At 55.4% G+C, this 19,628-nt stretch overlaps 3 protein-coding genes across 3 annotated transcripts; 1 reads left to right on the plus strand and 2 right to left on the minus strand.

The window, feature by feature from the left end:
* Positions 1-703: 703 nt before the first annotated feature.
* Positions 704-10,365, minus strand: SEPTIN12 (septin 12). The gene is made up of 10 exons (XM_004586721.3): positions 9,845-10,365; positions 9,544-9,726; positions 8,347-8,472; positions 8,190-8,271; positions 5,907-6,044; positions 5,659-5,776; positions 5,472-5,567; positions 1,770-1,866; positions 1,130-1,181; positions 704-1,044 (listed from the first exon to the last, which is right to left on the minus strand). Exons 2-10 carry the CDS (start codon positions 9,704-9,706, stop codon positions 843-845), a joined length of 1,074 nt encoding a protein of 357 aa, XP_004586778.2. The 5' UTR covers positions 9,707-9,726; positions 9,845-10,365; the 3' UTR covers positions 704-842.
* Positions 10,366-13,531: 3,166 nt separating this feature from the next.
* SMIM22 (small integral membrane protein 22) lies at positions 13,532-14,253 on the plus strand. Its single transcript, XM_004586724.2, has 3 exons — positions 13,532-13,838; positions 13,917-13,999; positions 14,141-14,253. The coding sequence occupies exons 1-3, from the start codon at positions 13,715-13,717 to the stop codon at positions 14,180-14,182; spliced, it is 249 nt and encodes an 82-aa protein (XP_004586781.2). The 5' UTR covers positions 13,532-13,714; the 3' UTR covers positions 14,183-14,253.
* Positions 14,254-14,591: 338 nt separating this feature from the next.
* ROGDI (rogdi atypical leucine zipper) lies at positions 14,592-19,427 on the minus strand. The gene is made up of 11 exons (XM_004586725.3): positions 19,130-19,427; positions 18,988-19,059; positions 18,379-18,461; positions 18,234-18,288; positions 17,569-17,649; positions 16,869-16,964; positions 16,089-16,187; positions 15,745-15,858; positions 15,579-15,628; positions 15,362-15,488; positions 14,592-15,066 (listed from the first exon to the last, which is right to left on the minus strand). Exons 1-11 carry the CDS (start codon positions 19,178-19,180, stop codon positions 15,025-15,027), a joined length of 870 nt encoding a protein of 289 aa, XP_004586782.2. The 5' UTR covers positions 19,181-19,427; the 3' UTR covers positions 14,592-15,024.
* Between the last annotated feature and the right edge of the window lie 201 nt (positions 19,428-19,628).

Genomic DNA, 19,628 nt, shown 5'->3' on the forward strand with positions numbered 1-19,628 from the left:
AGCTAACCGCTAAGTTTGGCCTCTATAAAAGTGCTTCACTTGATGCAAAGGGGAACCAAGATAAAGCCATGATGGGCCTCGGACAGGCTAGGCCTAAGTTTCAGTCCCTGGAACTGAGACACCTTCTTACCCCGAAGTGGGCCGCCACACACCCTAGACAGAGTTGACCAATCAGAGGAGACTTGAAAAATCCCTAGTCATCAAGTGGTCATGGCGATAGAGGCTGACCACTGAGGTGGGCACGGATAAGAGACTGACCACAAGAGTGGTCGCGGGCAATAAAAACTGACCAGTTATAATCTTGTCAATGCCCATTCTTAGAATCAGTGAACCATTCCTGGAACTGCAGCTAAAACCTATTTAAACCATGTAAAATGTATGATTGGGGTCCTTGTCAAGACCCTACTGTGTTGGATGAGACTTGGACCCTAGTGTGCTAGCAATAAAGTTCCTTTGCTTTTGCATTATCTTGTGTGGAACTCCTCTCTTCAAGGCGGTGGGATAAATTCCAGACCCAACAGATGCAGATTTCCTAACCAATGTCTTGACTTTGAGGATGAACATGTGGCCCAGGCAGGGAATTCTTTTGTGTTGGGTCCTAGATTAGGACTGAATGGTCAGAATTGGTAGGAGAGTCCAGTTTACTACTGAGCTCTGGTTCTGGAGTAGGGTGGCCATGAGACCCTGACTTTCACACTCTGACTTGAAAAGGAACCACACTTTTATTAGAGGGTAGCAGAGAAATCATCTACAAAGCACTTTTGTTTCAAGCCCAGTGTCTCATAAAAAGTAATATTCACTTTTGTTGGATGCTGTGGCCTGCAGGCATGTGCTAGGGGAGCTCAGAATTCATCATCTGAATTGTGCCGGGCTGTTCTGCAGACCTTCGAGGGCCCGGGACTGGATAGCTGGCCCACAGAGGCTGGGGCCAGGTTCACCCAGCCGGGCCCACGGGGCAGCAGATGGCTCTCATTGAGTCTGATGACACGGTAATTCTCATAGTGGACGTTGTGGGTGATGTCCTTCAGGTCTTGGAGGTGGGAGCTGGGGTGATGGTAAGTGGGTCAACTCTGGCCAGGGTCCACCGCTAGGGCTGCCAGTGCCCAGCCCTGGGCTCCCCACACCTCACCGGATGAGCAGATCTCTCAGCAGAGGAAACTCGCAGTGCGCCATGTTCTCCACTGCAAGACATGGTGCTAAATGTGGCTCTACTGGACCCAGCCGGTCCTCACAAGTGCTGCGTAACCCTCTTTGTGTGCCACTGAGCTGCTGACACCTGCCTGGTACCTGCCTCCAGGGTTCTGTTTGATCTTATCTCTCCTTCATTAGTTCATTCATTCACTGGTCCCTTTGTTATAATGTCCCCAGGGTACAAGGAGTTCATTGAATATTGATTCTATCCTATTGCTCATAGGTCATCAGCCCTGGCTGTTACTCCTGCCTCACTTTGTAGCCTCCCATTCCTTTGGTTGCTTTCATTGTCCCCTCTTCTGTCAGCATCTCATTGGTCTTCTGCGGACAGGGCCCTTGTCACTGTGGGCCTTAGCACAGCACACAGTAAGCTGCAGGACAGCCTCTAGGTGTGCATCATGCAGACAGGTGACTCTTCCCCTTCCATCCACCTGGAGAGGTTTATTTCCATTCTACTGTGAGGGAAGTGAGGCTTGAGAGCCAGGGGACTTGCCCAAGGCCTCGCAGCTAGGGAGAACCCTTCCCAGGTCGTCTGGATGCCCAGAATGCCCTGCACCCTTCCTGCGGCCCACACTGACCTTCAATGATGCCCCACTTGGTCTTCCTGCCCAGGACACACTTCCCGTTTACCAGATGTTCTCGGTCAGCTCCAACCACAGCAAAGGGGATTCGGTCCTGGGGGAGGAGGGGACACAGATGGGCCCTGCTGGTGAGGTAGGAAGAAAAGGTAGAGGGGACTGGGACACTGCTGTCTGGGGGCAGCAAGTACAAAGGAGTAAGGAGTTCCAGGAACCCAGCTGGCTGTGAAATGGGGACATGGTGCTGGTAGTGCTCGTCCAGGCATTATGCTCCTTGTCACGGAGGGTTAGCAGGGTGATGCTGGGAGAGGGCTGTGGACGACAACATGTCCCCATCACCTGTGACACAGAGCCCCCACCTTAGGGGTCACCACGAAGCTCAGAGGGGCCAGTTTGAGGCCTAGGGCATATGATGCTGGGTAAGATAGATACAGTCCCAGCATTGATAGCAATGATATCCCAGCATTCCTGACTCAGCTTCCTACTGCTGCAGGTTCTAAAAAGCCACGATTGGGGCCCTGACCCCCAAAAGGGAGGCCCTGAGGGAGTCCTTAGCTCCTGCCTTTAGTCTGGCCGTTGCTGGTATTTGGGGAGTAGATCAATGGATGTGAGTTCTATTTCTCTCCATCTTCACCCCACTCAGAACCAACCAACCAGCAAGCAACTTAGTGAAGCAGTGGAGGCAGCCTGTGGCTCTTGGAGGAAATAGCCTCTTTCCATTGACATTTATCACCACACAGCTAAGCTTATGTACTGTCACCCACAGCTGCTTTTAACCACAACAGCACACCTGAGTGACTTCACCAGGGGATGTCGTGCCCATCCAGCCCTCAGCAAAAAAGTTTGCTAGCCATCACATGGTTTCCTGACACGGGCAGAGGTGGTAACCCAAGCCTGTAAACTACAAAATGCCCAATTATATTTGTTCCCCTTCCTGCCTCTCTCATTTTTTTCTTCTCATTCTCAGAAAGTCTTTCTTTCTCTCACACACACCTTGTCCATCTGCAGATTCGGTCCCCAAATGGCCAGACCTGGACCAGGCCAAAGCCAGGAGCCTGGAGCTCTGTCCAGGTCTTCCAAGTGGGTGCTGGAGGCCCAAATATGTCTCAGAATGAATTTGTGATGAGAAATAACAGTGAGTTAATAACTGTTTGTACACCCACTATGTGTCAGCTCAGAGTTCAAGCCAATGAACCTTCCATGTCTGGAAGACTGAGTGATTCATTTGTGTACATTCCTCTTGGATTTCTCCCAAAATCAGTTCCAGCTGTGGCTGTGCTGCCTCAGGACCAGCAGCAGGAGACGGAGGGGAGGGAAATGAGGAAGGATGGAGAAACACTGGGTACGAGTGAGTGACAGGGCCTGCATGAACAGAGGTGTAGTTTGTACACTGCACGGTATGGGACTGAAATTCCATGTAGCCCCCTCTCTGCCTTTTTGTTCTTAAAGATTTATTTATTTTTATTTGTAAAGTCAGATATACAGAGAGGAGGAGACAGAGAGGAAGACCTTCCGTCCGATGAGTCACTCCCCAAGTGGCCTCGATGGCTGGAGCTGAGCCAATCCAAAGCCAGGAGCTAGGAGCTTCTTCGGGGTCTCCTATACGGGTGCAGGGTCCCAAGGCTTTGGGCCATCCTCAACCACTTTCCCAGGCCACAGGAAGGGAGTTGGATGGGAAGCAGGTTGGCCCGGATTAGAACCGGCGCCCATATGGGATCCCGGTGTGCTCAAGGAGAGGACCTTAACCACTGCGCTGACACTCCGGGCCCAAAGATTTACGTATTTAAAAGTTACAGAGAGAAAGGAGAGCACTATCTACTGGTCCACTCCTCACATGGTCCTAACAGCAGGACTGGTCAGGCCAAAGCTAGGAACCCAGAGCTCCATCTGGTCTCCCACGTGGGTGCAGGAGGCTGGCCATCTTCTACTACGTTCCCAGGCACATTAGCAGGTAGCCAGATCAGAGGTGGAACATCCAGGATCCAAACTGGCACCTGGGCCCGGCACGGTGGCCTTACAGCTGAAGTCCTCGCCTTGAACGCCCCAGGATCCCATATGGGCACTGGTTCTAATACTGGCAGCCCCACTTCCCATCCAGCTCCCTGCTTGTGGCCTGGGAAAGCAGTTGAGGTTGGCCCAAAGCCTTGGGACCCTGCACCCGTGTGGGAGACCTGGAGGAAACTCCTGGCTCCTGGCTTCAGATTGGCGCAGAACCAGCCTGTTGCGGCTCACTTGGGGAGTGAACCATCGGATGGAAGATCTTCCTGTCTCTCCTCCTCTATGTATCTGACTTTGCAATAAAAATAAATAAATCTTAAGAAAACCCTGGCACCCATATGGGATTGCCAGGCATCACAGGTGATGGTGTAACCCTCTGTACCATAATGCCAGCCCCTCTTTTTTTTTCTAATTTATTAATTTTCATTTTATTTTTAAGGTACAAAGATCTCCCCTCTGCTGGTTCACTTCCCAAACATCTGTGACAGCCAGCCTGGATCTCCTGGGTACTGCCTCCAAGAGTGACCATCAGCAGGAATCTGAATTCAGAAGCAGGTCAGAGACTTGAATCCACATGCTCTACTAGGGGACACGGGCAGCCTAAGCAGTACCTCCGTAACTTTCCCTAGTGCTCATCATGCTGCAGCTTTCCAATCCAAGCACAAGCACAGGGTTGGGCAGCACAGTCCCTGGGTGAAGGGGACACAGCTGTGGTGGCCTGCACATGGTGAATCCCCCATCTCTGCAGGGTCCAGATGGGTTGACCTTGACCACACCACACAGGCAACAGAAGGGGACTGAGAGCAGCGATTCAGTGGTTTCAGAGCTGTGCTTTCTCTCCTTCCTCCCTGCCAACAGCTTCACTGAGGTCTAACATGCCAAAGAACACATTCCCGGTAGAAAGCACATATTCTGGTGGTTTGTAATACACTGACAAGGCTATGTGGCCACCAACGCACTTTAATTCTAGAATGTTCTCAGTAGCCCAGAAAGCAAGCCTGTACCTTTTAGCACTCACCCCCAACTGCCTGCTCCTCGTAACCTCTCCTGTATGGCTTGTCTTGTTGTGGACGTTTCACAGATCTGGACTCCTCCCTGAACTTGCATCCTGGGAGACAGATTAAGTACTTGGGCCTCTGCTACCCATGCGGGAGAGCTGGATGGGGTTCTAGAACCTGGCCTCAGGCTGGTACATGCCTGGATGTCATGGGCATTTGGGGAGTGAGCCAGCACAGAGAAGGAATGTATTGCTCACTCACTCACTCTTTTGTTCAGCCTTTCAAATAAATCAATAATGATAATACAAGTAGCTTGTCATGGTGTGCACAGAACACTGGCCATGAGCTAGTTTTGCATTTTGGACAAGTACCGATGGACAAGTTGTGGGAAAGTGTGTGTCCTGCACTATTATTTGGCCAGCTATGGAACTGCCAGGCTGGGTTCAAAAGTGGATGTCTCATTTTTTCACTCCTCCCTGCCTCCCATAGCTCAGCTGCGCTTGCTATGGTTCCCTGTGATCTGTCCCTTCCAGGGGCTAGATTATTACTGATTGCCTGGAAGAATAGGGAACTTCGCATTTCCCTGACTGTAGAGATCAACATTTAGGTGGAAAAGGTTGCATGGAGAGACTGTCCCCATCGGTGTGCCCTGTCCCCTGGTCTTTGCCCCTCATGCTCTGCCCGTTTTTCCCTTCCAGCCCCTCACCCGGATCTTGCTGTTGAGGATCCTATCATTGATGTCCTCATCAAAGCACTTCTGAGGGTACACGTCAATGCAGTGACTCTTCAGGTTCTGTTGGATCTGGGCCAGCATACAGGAGGCCTCAACCTCTCTGCTCACCCTGCTCCCTGCCACACTGGTACCAGCCCAGCAGCCCAGGCACCCGGGTCACCCTGCTCCTGAAGGCTTCTCGCTCATCAATGGTCAGGCTGTCAGCCCGGGCGATCACAGGCACAACATTCACCGTCCGGCACAGCCGCTGCAGGAACTCCACGTCCAGGGGCCGCAGGCTGCCCAGGCAGGGTAGGGCCACGGGTGGCAGTGTGCATGTATGCAAGGGGCAGGCAGCTCCCAGCCTGCCCCAGGACACCTTGCCCTCCTCTTCTGCCCTGCCCCGTGTAGGCGGCCCAGTCACCTCACCAGTGCCCAGTGGGTGGCACGAAGTAGATGCAGCAGTGTACACGCGTGTCCGGGATGTGGCGCTGGCGGGTGATGAGCAGCTCCTCCTGCAGGTACCGCTCATACTGCGCGTTGATGTAGCTCAGGATTGGGTCCCAGCTGGGGTGGTGGAGGAACCCTTCCCTTGCAATGGAGCCCTGTGCCAGCTCCCTGGGGCAGCACCCAGTCCCTGCACCATCAGGGAGACACAGAGCATAATCGTGCCACTGCTGCGTGGAGGCCACAGCTTACTCATCTCTGAAAAGACTGGCCGGCACCCCTGCTCGCTCCTCTACACCTCCCCCTCCCTGCATGCACCCCAGACCTCTTGTACACACCGTAGCCTCTGCCTGGACTGCTCGTCCCCCACGTCCACATCTACCTCCTTCTCTCATCCTCAGGAAGCTTTGCCCCAGCATCCCTTTCTTAGTAAGATCCCTCCTCAACCTTTCTGGCTGTTCTGCGCCCTCCTCCCCGCTCTGTCCTCTTTCATCAGTTGCAGTGCCTCTGGCTGCCATGTGTGATCCTGGTTCACACACGCCCTTCCTGCTCTGCCCTCCTGTCCCAGTGTGAGTGTTACACTTTTGGAAGGCTACTCCTGGCCTCACCCAGCTGTGCTCAGTGTCTGTTCCAGTCTGCCCTGACAGTGCCGACTCCGTGGAGGCCAGGATGCTCACCCGCGCTACCTGAGCACTGTCCAGGGCAGAACGGGGCACATGGTCAGAGTGTATGTGTCTGTGTACATTTTTACACAGTTGTGTGGCTGCGTCCAGATGTGAGTATGTTTTTCTTGACTGTATGTAAGTGTATGATTGTGTTTGTGTGCATACGAGTGCAAGCATGCATGGGAGCTGTCACTGCATATGCCTGTAAGATTACGGTTGTTCCTGTGTATACATGCGAATATAACTGTGTCCATGCATATGTGTGTACAAGTAGGTGTGGGTATGAGTGTGTGCGTAAAGGTATGTATGTGTGTATATGTGACTGCATGAATACATGAATTCTATGTATATTAGCATGGGACAGTGTGTACTTGTATGTAGCTTTATCAATGTGTTTATAACCATGTTAGTGTGTATATGAGCCTATGTGTGACTGTGTCCATCCATGTAACTGTGTTTATATGTGGCCATGTCAAGCATGTTTATAATTGTGTTACTGGGGCCTGGAGCGGTGGCCTAGCGGCTAAAGTCCTCGCCTTGAACGCCCCAGGATCCCATATGGGCACCGGTTCTAATCTCGGCAGCTTCACTTCCCATCCAGCTCCCTGCTTGTGGCCTGGGAAAGCAGTTGAGGTTGGCCCAAAGCTTTGGGACCCTGCACCCGCGTGGGAGACCTGGAAGAGGTTCCCGGCTCCTGGCTTCGGATCGGCGCGCACCAGCCATTGCGGCTCACTTGGGGTGTGAATCATCAGACGGAAGATCTTCCTCTCTGTCTCTCCTCTCTGTATACCTGACTTTGTAATAAAATAAAATAATTGTGTTGTTGTGTGAACATGTGGCTATGTGTGTGTGTATAACTGTGTATGCATGTGGCCATGTCTGTGTATGAATAACTATGTGTGTATAACTATGTGTATACATGTGGCATGTTTCTGTGCATAACTGTATGTGCACATATATGTCTGTGTATAACAGTATGTGCATGTATGTGTCTCTGTGTACAACTGTATGTGTAGGCATGTGGCCATGTATGTATAACAGTATATGTATATGTCTGTGTCATGTATGTATATGAATATAACTGTTCATGTATGTATAATTGCATGTATATGTGTGTGGCTGTGTCCATGTGTATAACTGGAAGTATAACTGAGTGTTCATGTGTGTATGTGTGATTGTCTCTGTACCCAAGTGTGTGTACTTGAGTGTGTCCGTGTGTGTGTGTGTGTGTACACTTCTGTCATTGCTCTCAGAGCCTAAAGTAGCTCAGCAGGATGCTGTCATCACTCTCAAGGTATGGTGAAGGAGCCCTGGGTTTTGGGAGCTTCCGTGATTGGTTCCCATGGCTGGAAAGTGGCCTGACCTAGCTGTCCTGACAGGAGGCTGGGCTTCTGGCCAACCTTGACACTGAGGTCCTTACTGCATCCCAGGCAGCTGAGACCTTTTCACTTTCAGCTCCCTCCACCCCTTACACAGGTGAGGAAACTGAGGCTCAGCCATGACACAGCCAGTTGCTTCAGGGCTACGGAGCTCCCTGGAGGTCACAGGGCAAGGATGGGGCTGGGATAGCCAGGCTCAGCTCCTGCCCTCTAGAACCCACCACTTATCATTGTTGATCTGGTCCCCAAAGCCAGGCGTGTCAATCACCGTCAGCTTCAGCTTCACACCCTTCTCCTCGATGACTGTGGAGGGAGCACTGGGGGTGAGGGCTTGGATCTGAGGGTGGGGTTTGGGGTGGGGTGTGGGGGCACACTCACCATGAGTCACTGAATGTAGCTGCAGTGTCTGGGGTGTAGTTACCCCTAGGCCTGGCAGGGAAGTTTTCCATATTTTGGACCTGAATAGTGTGTTCACCATGGTGGACTTGCCCAGCCCGCTTTGCCCTGGAGAGACAGAAAACAGCAGTGATGGTGGGCATCTTCCACAGTGTCTCTCAAGCTCCTAAGACTTCTTACTAAAGTGAGCTGTCATGACAGGATCAAGCACAAGGGCTTGCTATTCTGGGGGTGCAGTGCGGTCAGAGTCACAGAACAAAGAATCAACCACCAATCCCTAAGCCAGCACAGCCAGGACTGGCGCTGGGGCACTCCCACATCAGAGTGCTGGTCTGAGTCCTGGATGCTCTGTTTTTTTTTTTTTTTTTAAAGGTTTATTTTATTTTTATTACAAAGTCAAATATACTGAGAGGAGGAGAGATAGAGAGGAAGTCGAGCTGCCGGGATTAGAACCAGCAGCCATATGGGATCAAGGCAAGGACCTTAGCCACTAGGCCACGCTGCCAAGCCCGGCCCGGATGCTCTGTTTTTGATCCAGCTCCTTGCTAATGTGTCTGGGACGGAAGCAGAGGATGGTCTAGGTGGTCAGGTCCCTGCCACCCAAATGGGAGACCCAACTGGACTGGCTCCTTGACTTTTTTACACAGACATATATATCATGCACATGTAGACAATACACATGATATATACATAACACAGACATAATGCTTTGGAATGTGCTCAGTATGTGGACGTTTGTACACTCACCATGCCGGGCCACCACCATGTCCATCTCCTTCCAGGATGCCTTCACCCCCCTCTCCAGAAAAACACCATGTTGGTTCTCCTCCCCTCCCCCGCTCACCACAGGTCCTGGCCAGTGCTGACACCCTGTCTCTGTGTCTGCTTGGAGCCCAGGGTTCCCTCTTGCTACAGGTTGGTCTGTTCCTGTTTCCTTCCTGCATGTGTTACAACTGCATGAAAAAACCACATTGCCGCCACCCATTGCCTGTTACTGAGCTCTCTGGCAAGTTGCTACCACCGAGGTGCAACCGAGCTGAGCTCTATGGGGGATTTGAGTTCCTACTGACCCAGTAATTCCCAACTATTCAATGATAATGTCCCTGTGAGGCGCAGGGAGGAGATTGACGGAAGCCATGACAGGTGGGTGCCCTGCCCAGGACCCCAGTCCTCACTCACCCACCACCATTATGTTGAACTCAAACCCCATCTTCATGGCCTTGATCTTCAGCTGGTCCAGCACAGCCTCAATGCCCACCAGACCAAGCATTTCACAAGGTGGCGTCTTAGGGCTGGAGGGCCGGGAGGTGCAGGGGGAGGGGGATGGCTGCAGAGGGTCCATGAGCCAGGGCACAAGGATACCTGTCAGTCACGGGAATGGGAGGGGAAGGCCCACGTTATTGGGGCTCACAGTGGGGGCCTGGCCTGGGTCCTCATGTCTGAACCTCCTTCCTGACTCTGCCTCCAGCCTCTTTCATACCTTTGGCCTCTCATCTGCCCTGAGTCCCTTTGGGCCAAGGCTGGGGTGGTGAATCCCCATCCCAAGGTGCTCTGGCTCCAGAGGTTGGTACTCCCCCATCCCCACAGCTCACAGGAAGGGGGCTCCTTTCACTGATGCTGCCCACTGCAGAGCAGGGTTGGCCTGGCAAAATCTGTGGGCAGTGATGTGCCTACAACTGCACAGGAGACTTGGAGGGGCACTGGGGTTGGAGTAAGGGCTCATGTCCCAGTTGGGGACTCGTGTCTCAGAGGACACACAAGCACACAGTGCAGGCTGGCACTGGGGCACCACAGGGGAAGCCGCTGCTTGTGATGCTTGTGGGGTAGAGTAAGATACCACACGAGTGACCATGAGAGGGACACAGATGTAATCATAGGCTGCCAAGGGTAGGGACAGTGGCCCCTGAGGGAGAAGGGCAGGGAGCTAGTAGAAGCTGGCCCTACAAGCGACAGAGACAGAGAGAAGCCATTTCAAGAGGCACCTGGTGGGTATGGTCCCTGTGGGAGTGCCCCAGTCCTGGCAGGCCTTGGTATGTGTGCCAAGGGGGAGCGGGGGGAGGGTGACAGTTAACCGAAGAATCTGAGCTCCATGCTCCCCCCACTGGAAGGTTCCCACAGAGCAGGGAACCTTGAGGCAGTCTCTAGCCCTTTGCTCCTGCAGACCCTGCCAGCCCAGGCCTGACTATACCCCAACTCTACCAGTCAGGAGAGCAATTCCCTCCACCTAGACCAAGAGCTGGTCAGTAGCACAGCTGGCCTTCAACGTTTGAACCCTGACCATGTTGGGTCCTGCTCACAGCTGCCAGCTATACCTGGCCTCCTTAGTGTCTCTCTCTGATGGGGTGTCTGATGCTAAGTCCCTATCAATTCTTCTTTTGTTTTTTAAAGATTTATTTATTTTATCGCAAAGTCAGATATTCAGAGAGGAGGAGAGACAGAGAGAAAGATCTTCCGTCCGATGATTCACTCCCCAAGTGACCGCAACGGCCGGTGCTGTGTTGATCCGAAGCCAGGAACCAGGAACCTCTTCTGGGTCTCCGACACAAGTGCAGGGTCCCAAGGCATTGGGCCGTCCTCGACTGCTTTCCCAGGCCACAGCAGGGAGCTGGATGGGAAGTGGAGCTGCCGGGATTAGAACCGGCGCCCATATGGGATCCGGCGCCCATATGGGCATTCAAGGCGAGGACTTTAGCCGCTAGGCCACGCCACCGGGCCCAATTCTTTCTTTTTTTAAAAAGAATTATTTTGGGCCCAGTGTGATAGTGTAGCAGCTAAAGTCCTTTGAACGCGCAGGGATCCCATATGGACGCTAGTTCTAATCCCAGCAGCTTCACTTTCCATCCAGCTCCTTGCTTGTGGCCTGGGAAAGCAGTTGAGGACGGCCCAAAGCCTTGGGACCCTGCACCCGTGTGGGAGACCTGGAAGAGGCTCCTGGCTTTGGACTAGCTCAGCTCCAGCCATTGTGGTCACTGGGGAGTGAACCATCAGACGGAAGATCTTTCTCTCTGTCTCTCCTCCTATTATCCCCAAGCGGCTACAATGGCTGGAGCTGTGATCTGAAGCCAGGAGCCCAGAGCCTCTTCCGGGTCTCCCACATGGGTGCAAGGTCTCCCAAGGCCTGGACTATCCTTGACTGCTTTCCCAGGCCACAAGCAGCAAGTCGGATGGGAACCAGAGCTGCTGGGACTTGAACTAGCAGCCATATAGGATCCTGGCACTTGCAAGGTGAGGACTTCAGCTGCTAGGCTACCATGCCGGGCCCTCTTCCATTTTATTCATTTGGAGCACACAGACAGGAAGAAAAATCTTCCATCTGCTGGTTCACTCCCCAAATGGTGGCAATGGTGCTTTTCCAAGGACATTAGCAGCGAGCTGTACTGCAAGCACAGCAGCTGAGACACAAACCAATGCTGACACTGCAGGCAATGGCTTAACTTGCTGTGCCACACAACACCCCTCTGCCCCCATTTCCTTTTATATATTTTCATTTTACTTCAAAAGCAGATATGGAGGGAGAGAAATATCAAGATCTTTTGTTAGTTGGTTCATTCGCCAAATTGCCACAACAGCTAAGGCTGGCCAAGTGAAGCTAGACACGTCTCCCACCTGGGTGGCAGGAACCCGAGTCCTTGAGCCACGCACCATCACCTGCTGTGTCCTAGGGTATACAACTGCAAGAAGCCTGAGTAGAAGCAGGCACTCTGGATGTGGGCATTGTAAGTGACCACTTGTCTGCAGGCCCAGAGCCCTAGCCCCCCAGTCTATTTCAACAGGCTGCAACTCTAGGCTCTCAAAGCTGGCAAAAGGGCCCCTTGGAGAAGCAAAGGAATCAGTCCCAGGGGAAGATTGTTTCCCGGAGGGTCCCACTGCATCTGTACAGAGATGACACCTGCTCCAGCTATCACACACGTGACATCCAATTGTGAAAATGGGAATGAGTGTCAGCAGGGACTGTGTCACACTGGTGAGGCCCATGGAGCCCACATGGCCTTGGGCTCAGGAATGCAGAACATGGGCTGTTCTCGGCAAGCTGTCTGGGCAGAGCTGAGCATGACAGGCCCATGCTGAGCCTAGACGTGTACAGAGAGCAAAGGACTGGAGGGACCTGCCCTGGAAGCACAGGGACGCAGTGCCCGGCCGGTCAGTGCATGGGTCGTGTGAGCTTTCTTGGTGCTACAGAGGCTCCAGTGTTGATTATTATTTGACTGAATCCTCACTACCACCTGAGGAAGTGGACACTGTTAATATACCCATCCTAAGGATGAGGAAACAAGGGAAAAGGAGTTGGAGGTACATATCTAAGCTCATACATTGGTGAGTCTTAGGTTCAGAAAAGGCAAGGATTGGGGGCCAGCACTGGTTCAAGTCCTGGCTGCTCCACTTCCCATCCAGCTCCGTTTATGGCCTGGAAAAGCAGTACAGGATGACCCAAAGCCTCGGGACCCTGAATGCATGTGGGAGACCCACAGAAGCTCCTGGCTTCAGAATAGCTCAGCTCTGGCTGTTGTCAAGGCCATTTAGAGAGTAAACCAGCAGGTGGAAGATCTTTCTGTCTTTCTATAAATCTGCCTGTCCCTGGCTAGACCAGAAGTACCTAGAAGGCAAGAAACTTTATCCACAGCTTACAGCTCTGCCTATAACTGGGGTTGCAGGGAAGCAGGGGGTGGGAGGGGGAAGCTACTCCATGGGTGTCCTGACAGAAATGGCACCTGCTTACCCTGGTCTGTGGGGAGACATCAGTATTAGAGACCCCTGGCCATATGAGAAAGTTTGAGAGGTGGTAGCCACTAACTTTGCAAGGGTTACTCTGAGAATAAAAACAGAAAAAAGACTTCGAAGAGTCCTCCTGTGGAGCCAGGTCTGGTCTGACCCGGCTATACCAGTTGCTCAGAAGTGCAGTGTAAGATAAGCTCTTCCTCCTGTCTCTCATGCGTGAAGCTAACAGTGGCTGGGTGCCCACCTGTTCCAGGCTATTGGGCTGCTGGACTGAGGAAAGACACAACGCACCTGGCAACTCCGCCCTGTACTGAGCCGCCCCAGGGCCTCTCTGGCTGGCTTTGAGAAGGCGGAACATACAGCTGCTGGGCCCTGGGAGATCTGGCAGCCCCAGGGAGGGTGGGGCGCGTTGCCAAGGCCTCAGGTGTGGTGGATCCGGAAGCAGGAAGTACTGTACTCCCTAGGCCTCAGGACGTGCTTGGCTAGGCAAGACACCCTGGAGTCTGGAGGCCAGAGAGACGGGCCTGGAGTAGAGGCACGGGCAGTAGGGAGACAGAACTGGTCTGAGACCTGCCCAGGGTTCTGAGGAGGCTCCCGGGTCTGGGGAAGCTGCACCCAGGACTCACCTGCCGAGATGAGTGTGTCTGTGGAGGAGATGGAGGCCACAGCCCAGGATGTGCTGGGCAGACTCCAGAGCCGCCAGCTTTTCCAGTCCGGGTGGGACACTGCAGCCTTCATTGTCTTCCTCACTTTCATTGGTGAGTATGGCCTTGGGTCTGGGGCCTGTCAGGGGCCCTTCCTCTGGATGTCCACCCTGGATTCCCCACTTCCCCCAGGCACTGTGCTGCTGTTGATGCTGCTGGTTATTGTTCACTGCTGCTGCTGCTGCTGTGGTGCCTCCCCCAGGAGCCCCCGGAAGGTGAGCCCTGCTAGCTGTTGCTACAGCAGGCTGGTACTGCATGGTGGGTGGGGGTGGCAGAGGAGCAGGACAGGTGTGGCCTAGGGAGGGGCTGATGCTGGTGGAATTCAAACATGAACCCCACGGGTTCTTCTCTTGCAGGACAGACCCAAGGGAGTGGACAACTTGGCCCTGGAACCTTAACACTGCTGAGTCCTGTCAGCCCTTTCCTGCCTGTCCCCCTAGGGACACTAACAATGCCTTGTCTGCTCAGAGCCTGAGTCTGGACTGTGTTCTAAGCCCTGCTGGGTGGGCAGCAGAGGGACGCGCTGTGTCACTGAGATGATGCCTCCTACCCTGCCTCCCCAGGGAGTGGTGTCCTGCCCTTCCACATCACCTACTTAACAGCAGGGAAACAGGGCACCAACCTCAGGATGAGCTCTCAGCCCCCGAGGATCTCTCTCAGAGGGGTTCTGTACCCAGCCTTGTGTGGTGCTGGGACTGGAGTGGCTGGGCTTTGAGAAGAGATCCACCAGCTCCTAAAGCTGATAGTCACTGACTACGGGGGATCCCCCCGTGGACCCCACACCAACAGCACAGACAGACCAGGGCTGCAGGTTGGGTCTTTTGATTTGTATTTCCTAGACATTTCAGCGCAGCACAAAAGCAGTAGAGGGTACCACAGCTCACATGTGGGCACAGCTGCAGCCGGCCCAGTGGGTCCCACTCCTTCCCAGCCCTCACCCTGCCACCACAGGCAGTCTGGCAGCCAGGAGGGAGAGAAAGGAGTGTCCAGGGCCCAGCCCCATCCTGAGTCCAAAGGTTTCCGAGGTACTCAGCTGACTGGGCTTAAAGTATGGGCCACCTCACGACGGCCTTCCTAACGGTCCCCCAGCATGGTCACAAACCAAGGCCTTTCCTCTGTGTTGTACATCCACTGCTATCAATATGTGTCAGATGGGTAAAGAGGAGACAAATGGCCTTCAGGGTCCATCCCTGGCCAACACTCCTGAGGGTGGGGGTGGGGACAGGCTGCTGAGGTCCACTCAGAAGGGTCGGTAGCTCCAGTAGCTGGAGAACACAGAGATCTGTGGAGGACAGAGCTCGGTCAGCAGGTGTTGGGGGCATGGCCAGAGGGTGCCAGGGTGCAGTCAGTGGGGGCAGGGGTGGAACTGTGGGGTGCACCATCTATGACCAGGTGAGATGGGAAGGTCACCCGAGGGCAGTGTGTGTGGGATGGGCACGGTTGCAACAGTACCATAGCCCACTGTCCGGTGCTGAGTGCTGGTACCAAGGACCTCAGGCCCTGGGGGACACTCTGTGGGTATTACAAGAGCCCCTGGAATCTCCCTCCCTGAAGGCGGGGGCTGGCAAATCCCCCACCTTGTCTTTGAGCTGTTGACAGAGCTGCAGGGAGACGGTGAAATACACGAGGGCGTCGTTGAGCCAGGGGATCACGCACTCCACCTTGTGCACGTGGCTGACCTCCAGGCGCTGTGAGCCCCACTCACTGCCGGATGAGGGGCAGGCTCCTGAAGGGGGGCTTGGGGCTATGGGGGGATTTTGGGATGAGCCTCCCTCAACCCCCATGCACACTTACAACATTGCTCCAGGGCTGTGGAGCACAGCACCTCCTGCTGGGCGGAAGTTCTAGGCACAAGAGCCCAAGACAGGGTCAGGTTAAGGCCAAGGCCAAGGCCAAGTTGGGGGACTAGGGAGAAGGGTTGCAGGTCTGCAGGTCAGGGTGGGGGACAGGCTGTGCTCACCTTGGTGGAATTGGGCTGCAGCACATGCAGCTGGTAGATGGTGAGGCAGAGCTTGTTGAGGTTGATGTAGACATTGACCAGCAAGTCAGAGGGCAGGGCAGGGGCAAACATCCGCTGTGGGAGGTAAGAGGGATGAGGCACCCCTCCCTCTATCCTGCCCCTACCCATGTTGGACAGTTATATCCTGGATTGAGGAGGACTGAACCTGTTTCTACCTCCAGAGCGCTGCTCCTTCCAAACAATGGGGGTACCTAGATTTTGCTCTAGGTAGGTTCCCTATTTAGGATCCACTGACCCAGGGCAGGATTAACACATCTGGGGGGGCACGGAGCAGTTATACTGACCGTAAGGCCGCTGGCAGCAATCTCAGACAAGGTGAGGGTGGCTGGGGTGGTGAGGCGGTTACGGGCTCTAGTCAGCTGCAGCATCACGGCGTCCATGAGCTGGGGGAAGGGTGGGCCACAGTCACTGCCCAGCAGCAGGGGGCAGAGCCCCAGCAGCCATGGGCAAAGGTTAGGGTGGCCCCTGCCAGGTGGTCACAGTTCATAGCCCTGGGTTCCTTTACCAGCTGGGGCTGGGGGATGCTGATGACTGGGTTGCAGCAGCTCAACAGGGAATGCAAGCGCCCTGGAGGTAAACTGAAGGGGTATGGGCTTTGCAGCTGGGTAAGCAGGCAGCTCAGAAGAGGCCCCAAGAAGGAAGTGGGCCACTGAGCAGAGGCATGTGGGCAGCCTTATCTGCATGGGTGAGGAGACTAACGGGCCAAGCCGGGAGCCGAGGTTACACACTGGTAAGCGGGGGAACCTTCTGGAACCTGTCCCTTCCCAGTGTCACAGCCAGAGTCCAGTCAGCTGCTGCCATGGACTCCAGGAAATGCAGAGTCTGGTGGAGGCAGGAAGCTGACACTACGCTGGAGGTGAGGGGGTAGTCATGATTCTATAAGGGGCCTGTCTACTTGGTTCCAGGAATGAGCAGTGAGATATAAGGGAGGGGGTGTGAACCTCCCAAAACACATTGCACAGAGAGGTGAAGGGTCAACTCCAGCTAAGCCTGAGGCTGTGGGCCTGGCATGCCCCCTGGGGCAGTGCTCTTCAGGGGCCAGCTGGCACCTTCAAGCGGCTCACCTGGAGGACCTCAGCTCCTGTCTGGAACTGGTAGCTCTCCTCCCGGTTGGTGAGGAGGTAAATGGCTTGGCTTACGTGGTTTCTGGCATCCTGGATCTGAAAACACAGCCCACTCAGTGGTCACTGAGCCACACTCTGCTGGCTTTGGAGCTGCTTCTGCGCAGGGCCTCTGCCGGGCCCCAGGCACATGGGCTCCTCCGTACCCTTCCTGGCTGGGTGCAGTGTGGGGTGTGCAGGCCTGGCTCTGCCCCCAGAAGCTCACCTTCTAGAGGCGAGACAATTGAGAGTAAACATGCTGGGTAACCACACTCTGCACGACTGCCAGAAGGAAGCAAACAGGGTGTGAGTGGGGAGGGGAGAGGACTGTACCAAGGGGAAAGGCACAGACAAAGGCTTTGCCAGAGACCAGCCTGGAGATGGAGCAGATGGGGCAGGGAGAGTGGGTCCAGCCGATCTGAAGCTATAGACAGGAGCCAAGGGACACCCCCAGAGACTCTGTGTAGTTCTCAGTGATCCCCTCCCGGGGTGGGGTGGAGGGGGGTGGCTGGTCCCTAAACAGATCACACCCTCTGAGGTTTACTGTGGCCTCCAGTCCCCACAGCCAGAGCATCTCCACCGCGGCTGACCTCAGGCCAACTCAGCACCTCGGCTTGCCTCTGCTTGCCTTGTGGCTGAAGCCTGGCTGGACTAGGTTGATTACCTGCTGTAGTTTCCACTGCTTGTCCTCTCGGAAGGCGAAGTGCAGCAACTGGCTGCTCCGGGTCATCTTGAGGCTCACATCCTGACAGGCCACAGCGGGTAAGCCCAGCCCATGGACTCTTCCCCACCCCACCCACTCACAGCTGCTTTTGGCCCTTCAGCTGGGACAGGAATGAAGGACTAGGGTATGTGACAATTGCAGTGACTCAGGCCCCAGCCAGCTGGCATGGCTAAGGGCCTCCCAACCAAGGCCTTGGCTGCTTGGTGTTGGAGACGGAGGCTAGGAAACAGGAAGTCAGGCTCCAGAGTGGCGAAAAAGAAATTGAGAAAGGGTTAGGAGTGGAAAGGTCTGTGGCCTCTTCCATGAGTGGGAAAATGGTGATTGTCATGCAACAGGGATGGAACAGGGGCTCAGACAGTGGCTCATTTGATATCTGGGGGCAACCTCATGCCACACCAGTGTTCACACTCTACAGGGGCCCAGTTGCCAGCCAGGCTGCATGCCAAGCAACTCTGGGCTCCAGGCCCTTGCATCTCTCACTGGACCCACGTAAACCCAATGGGGAGACCAAAGTCAGAGAGGCTCAGGTCCTGCTAAGGCACACAGGTAGAGAGCAGCACAGCTGGACTCAGCAAGTGGGGGACCGCTGACGGACAGGGGCTTACCGCCTGGCTGAGAGCGTCCCCCTGCAGAGTCAGCACACCCTTCACCTGGTCTGTGCTGCAACAGGTGGGTTGGGGGGTGTCAGAACAGTGCCCTCCTCCACAGCCCCCCAGGGTACCCCAGCAGCCCATCTCAGGCCAGCCTCACCCAGAGCTTCCCAGGATGAAGTTTTCCTGCTTGCCTGGCCCCTGAGCAGCGGAGCCAGGGAGAGTGAAACGCTGAGAGGCCTCCTGCAGGACAGAGGGGAGCCATGTGAAGGCCACTCAAGTCCCACCCCGTGCTCCTCCCAGATGCCCCCAACCCCTGGGTCAGGGGGGAAGAGGGACAAGGCAAACCCGGGGTGCTTTCCCACGGTGCTGCTCCCTCCCTGTCCACATGCTCTGAGCGCCCCCTGCATGTCCACCAAAGTGTGGGGAGAGGTGGACCCAGATGGGTACCCCATAGAATTCTGGGCCCCAACAGGCACTGTGCTAGACATTCCCGCTTCTGTACATCCACCGTAGAGCCTTGGGACCCGACTCCCATCACCTTCCCCATGCAAATGAGGAAGAAAGCTGGCCCACAGGGGCTGAGCAACTCGGCGGTGACCGCTCGGCCATGTCCCTGTGCGCCCCGGGCTAGACTGAGAAGCAGCGGCCCCGCAGCACGGCTGGGCCTTGCTCCCCTGACAGGACTCAGCCCCGGGGTGAAGGAAGCTAGGCGCGGCGAGCTGGCGAGGGGCAGAGCAGCTGACCACAGGCGCGGAGGCGCGCTTACCTTGAGGATGTCCTGCAGCTGCCTCAGGACCGCGTGCACCTCGTCGTGCAGCAGCCAGCGGAACTCCTCCTCCTGCCGGGACAGCGCGCGGTCACGGCCCGGCCCCGCCGCCCGCAGCCAGAGCCCGCCGCCTGCGACTCACCAGCACGGCCCGCTCCGCCGCCGTCGCTGTCATCGCGGCCGCTGTCGCCATCGTTGCCGGCTGCCTGCTCCTCAAGCAGGTCGCCCGCGGGTCGGGCGCCCTTGCGCGGCGACCGGCTCCGCCTCCTCCTCTGCCACCGATTGGCTGCGCGCCTGAATTCCCACCCCCACAGGCAGCCTCCGTACCGGCGATTGGCCGGCGTCCCTGGGCCCGCCCTGGCTCACGAGGCCTGCGAAAGCCCTGGAATGAGCCTGGCGGCTGCGCGGACCCACCCGCAGCGGCCGGCACCAGCCTCAGGCGCCGACACTCGGCGGAACGACCCCGGGCGGGAGCGTCGGTCGCCGGCCCCGCCCCACGCCGCCCTGGTAGGGAGCCCTGCTCCATTTGCGACCGCTGATTGGCCCGCGGAGCAGTCGGCTGGCGCTCGCCTTCCTCATTGGCCCGCTAGGTCCGGGGGCAGGCGGAGTCTACTGTCCGCCGGAGGTTCCCCGTCCCGGCT

Source organism: Ochotona princeps, chromosome 24 (genome assembly GCF_030435755.1).
Source record: "Ochotona princeps isolate mOchPri1 chromosome 24, mOchPri1.hap1, whole genome shotgun sequence".
Taxonomy (NCBI): Eukaryota; Metazoa; Chordata; class Mammalia; order Lagomorpha; family Ochotonidae; genus Ochotona; species Ochotona princeps.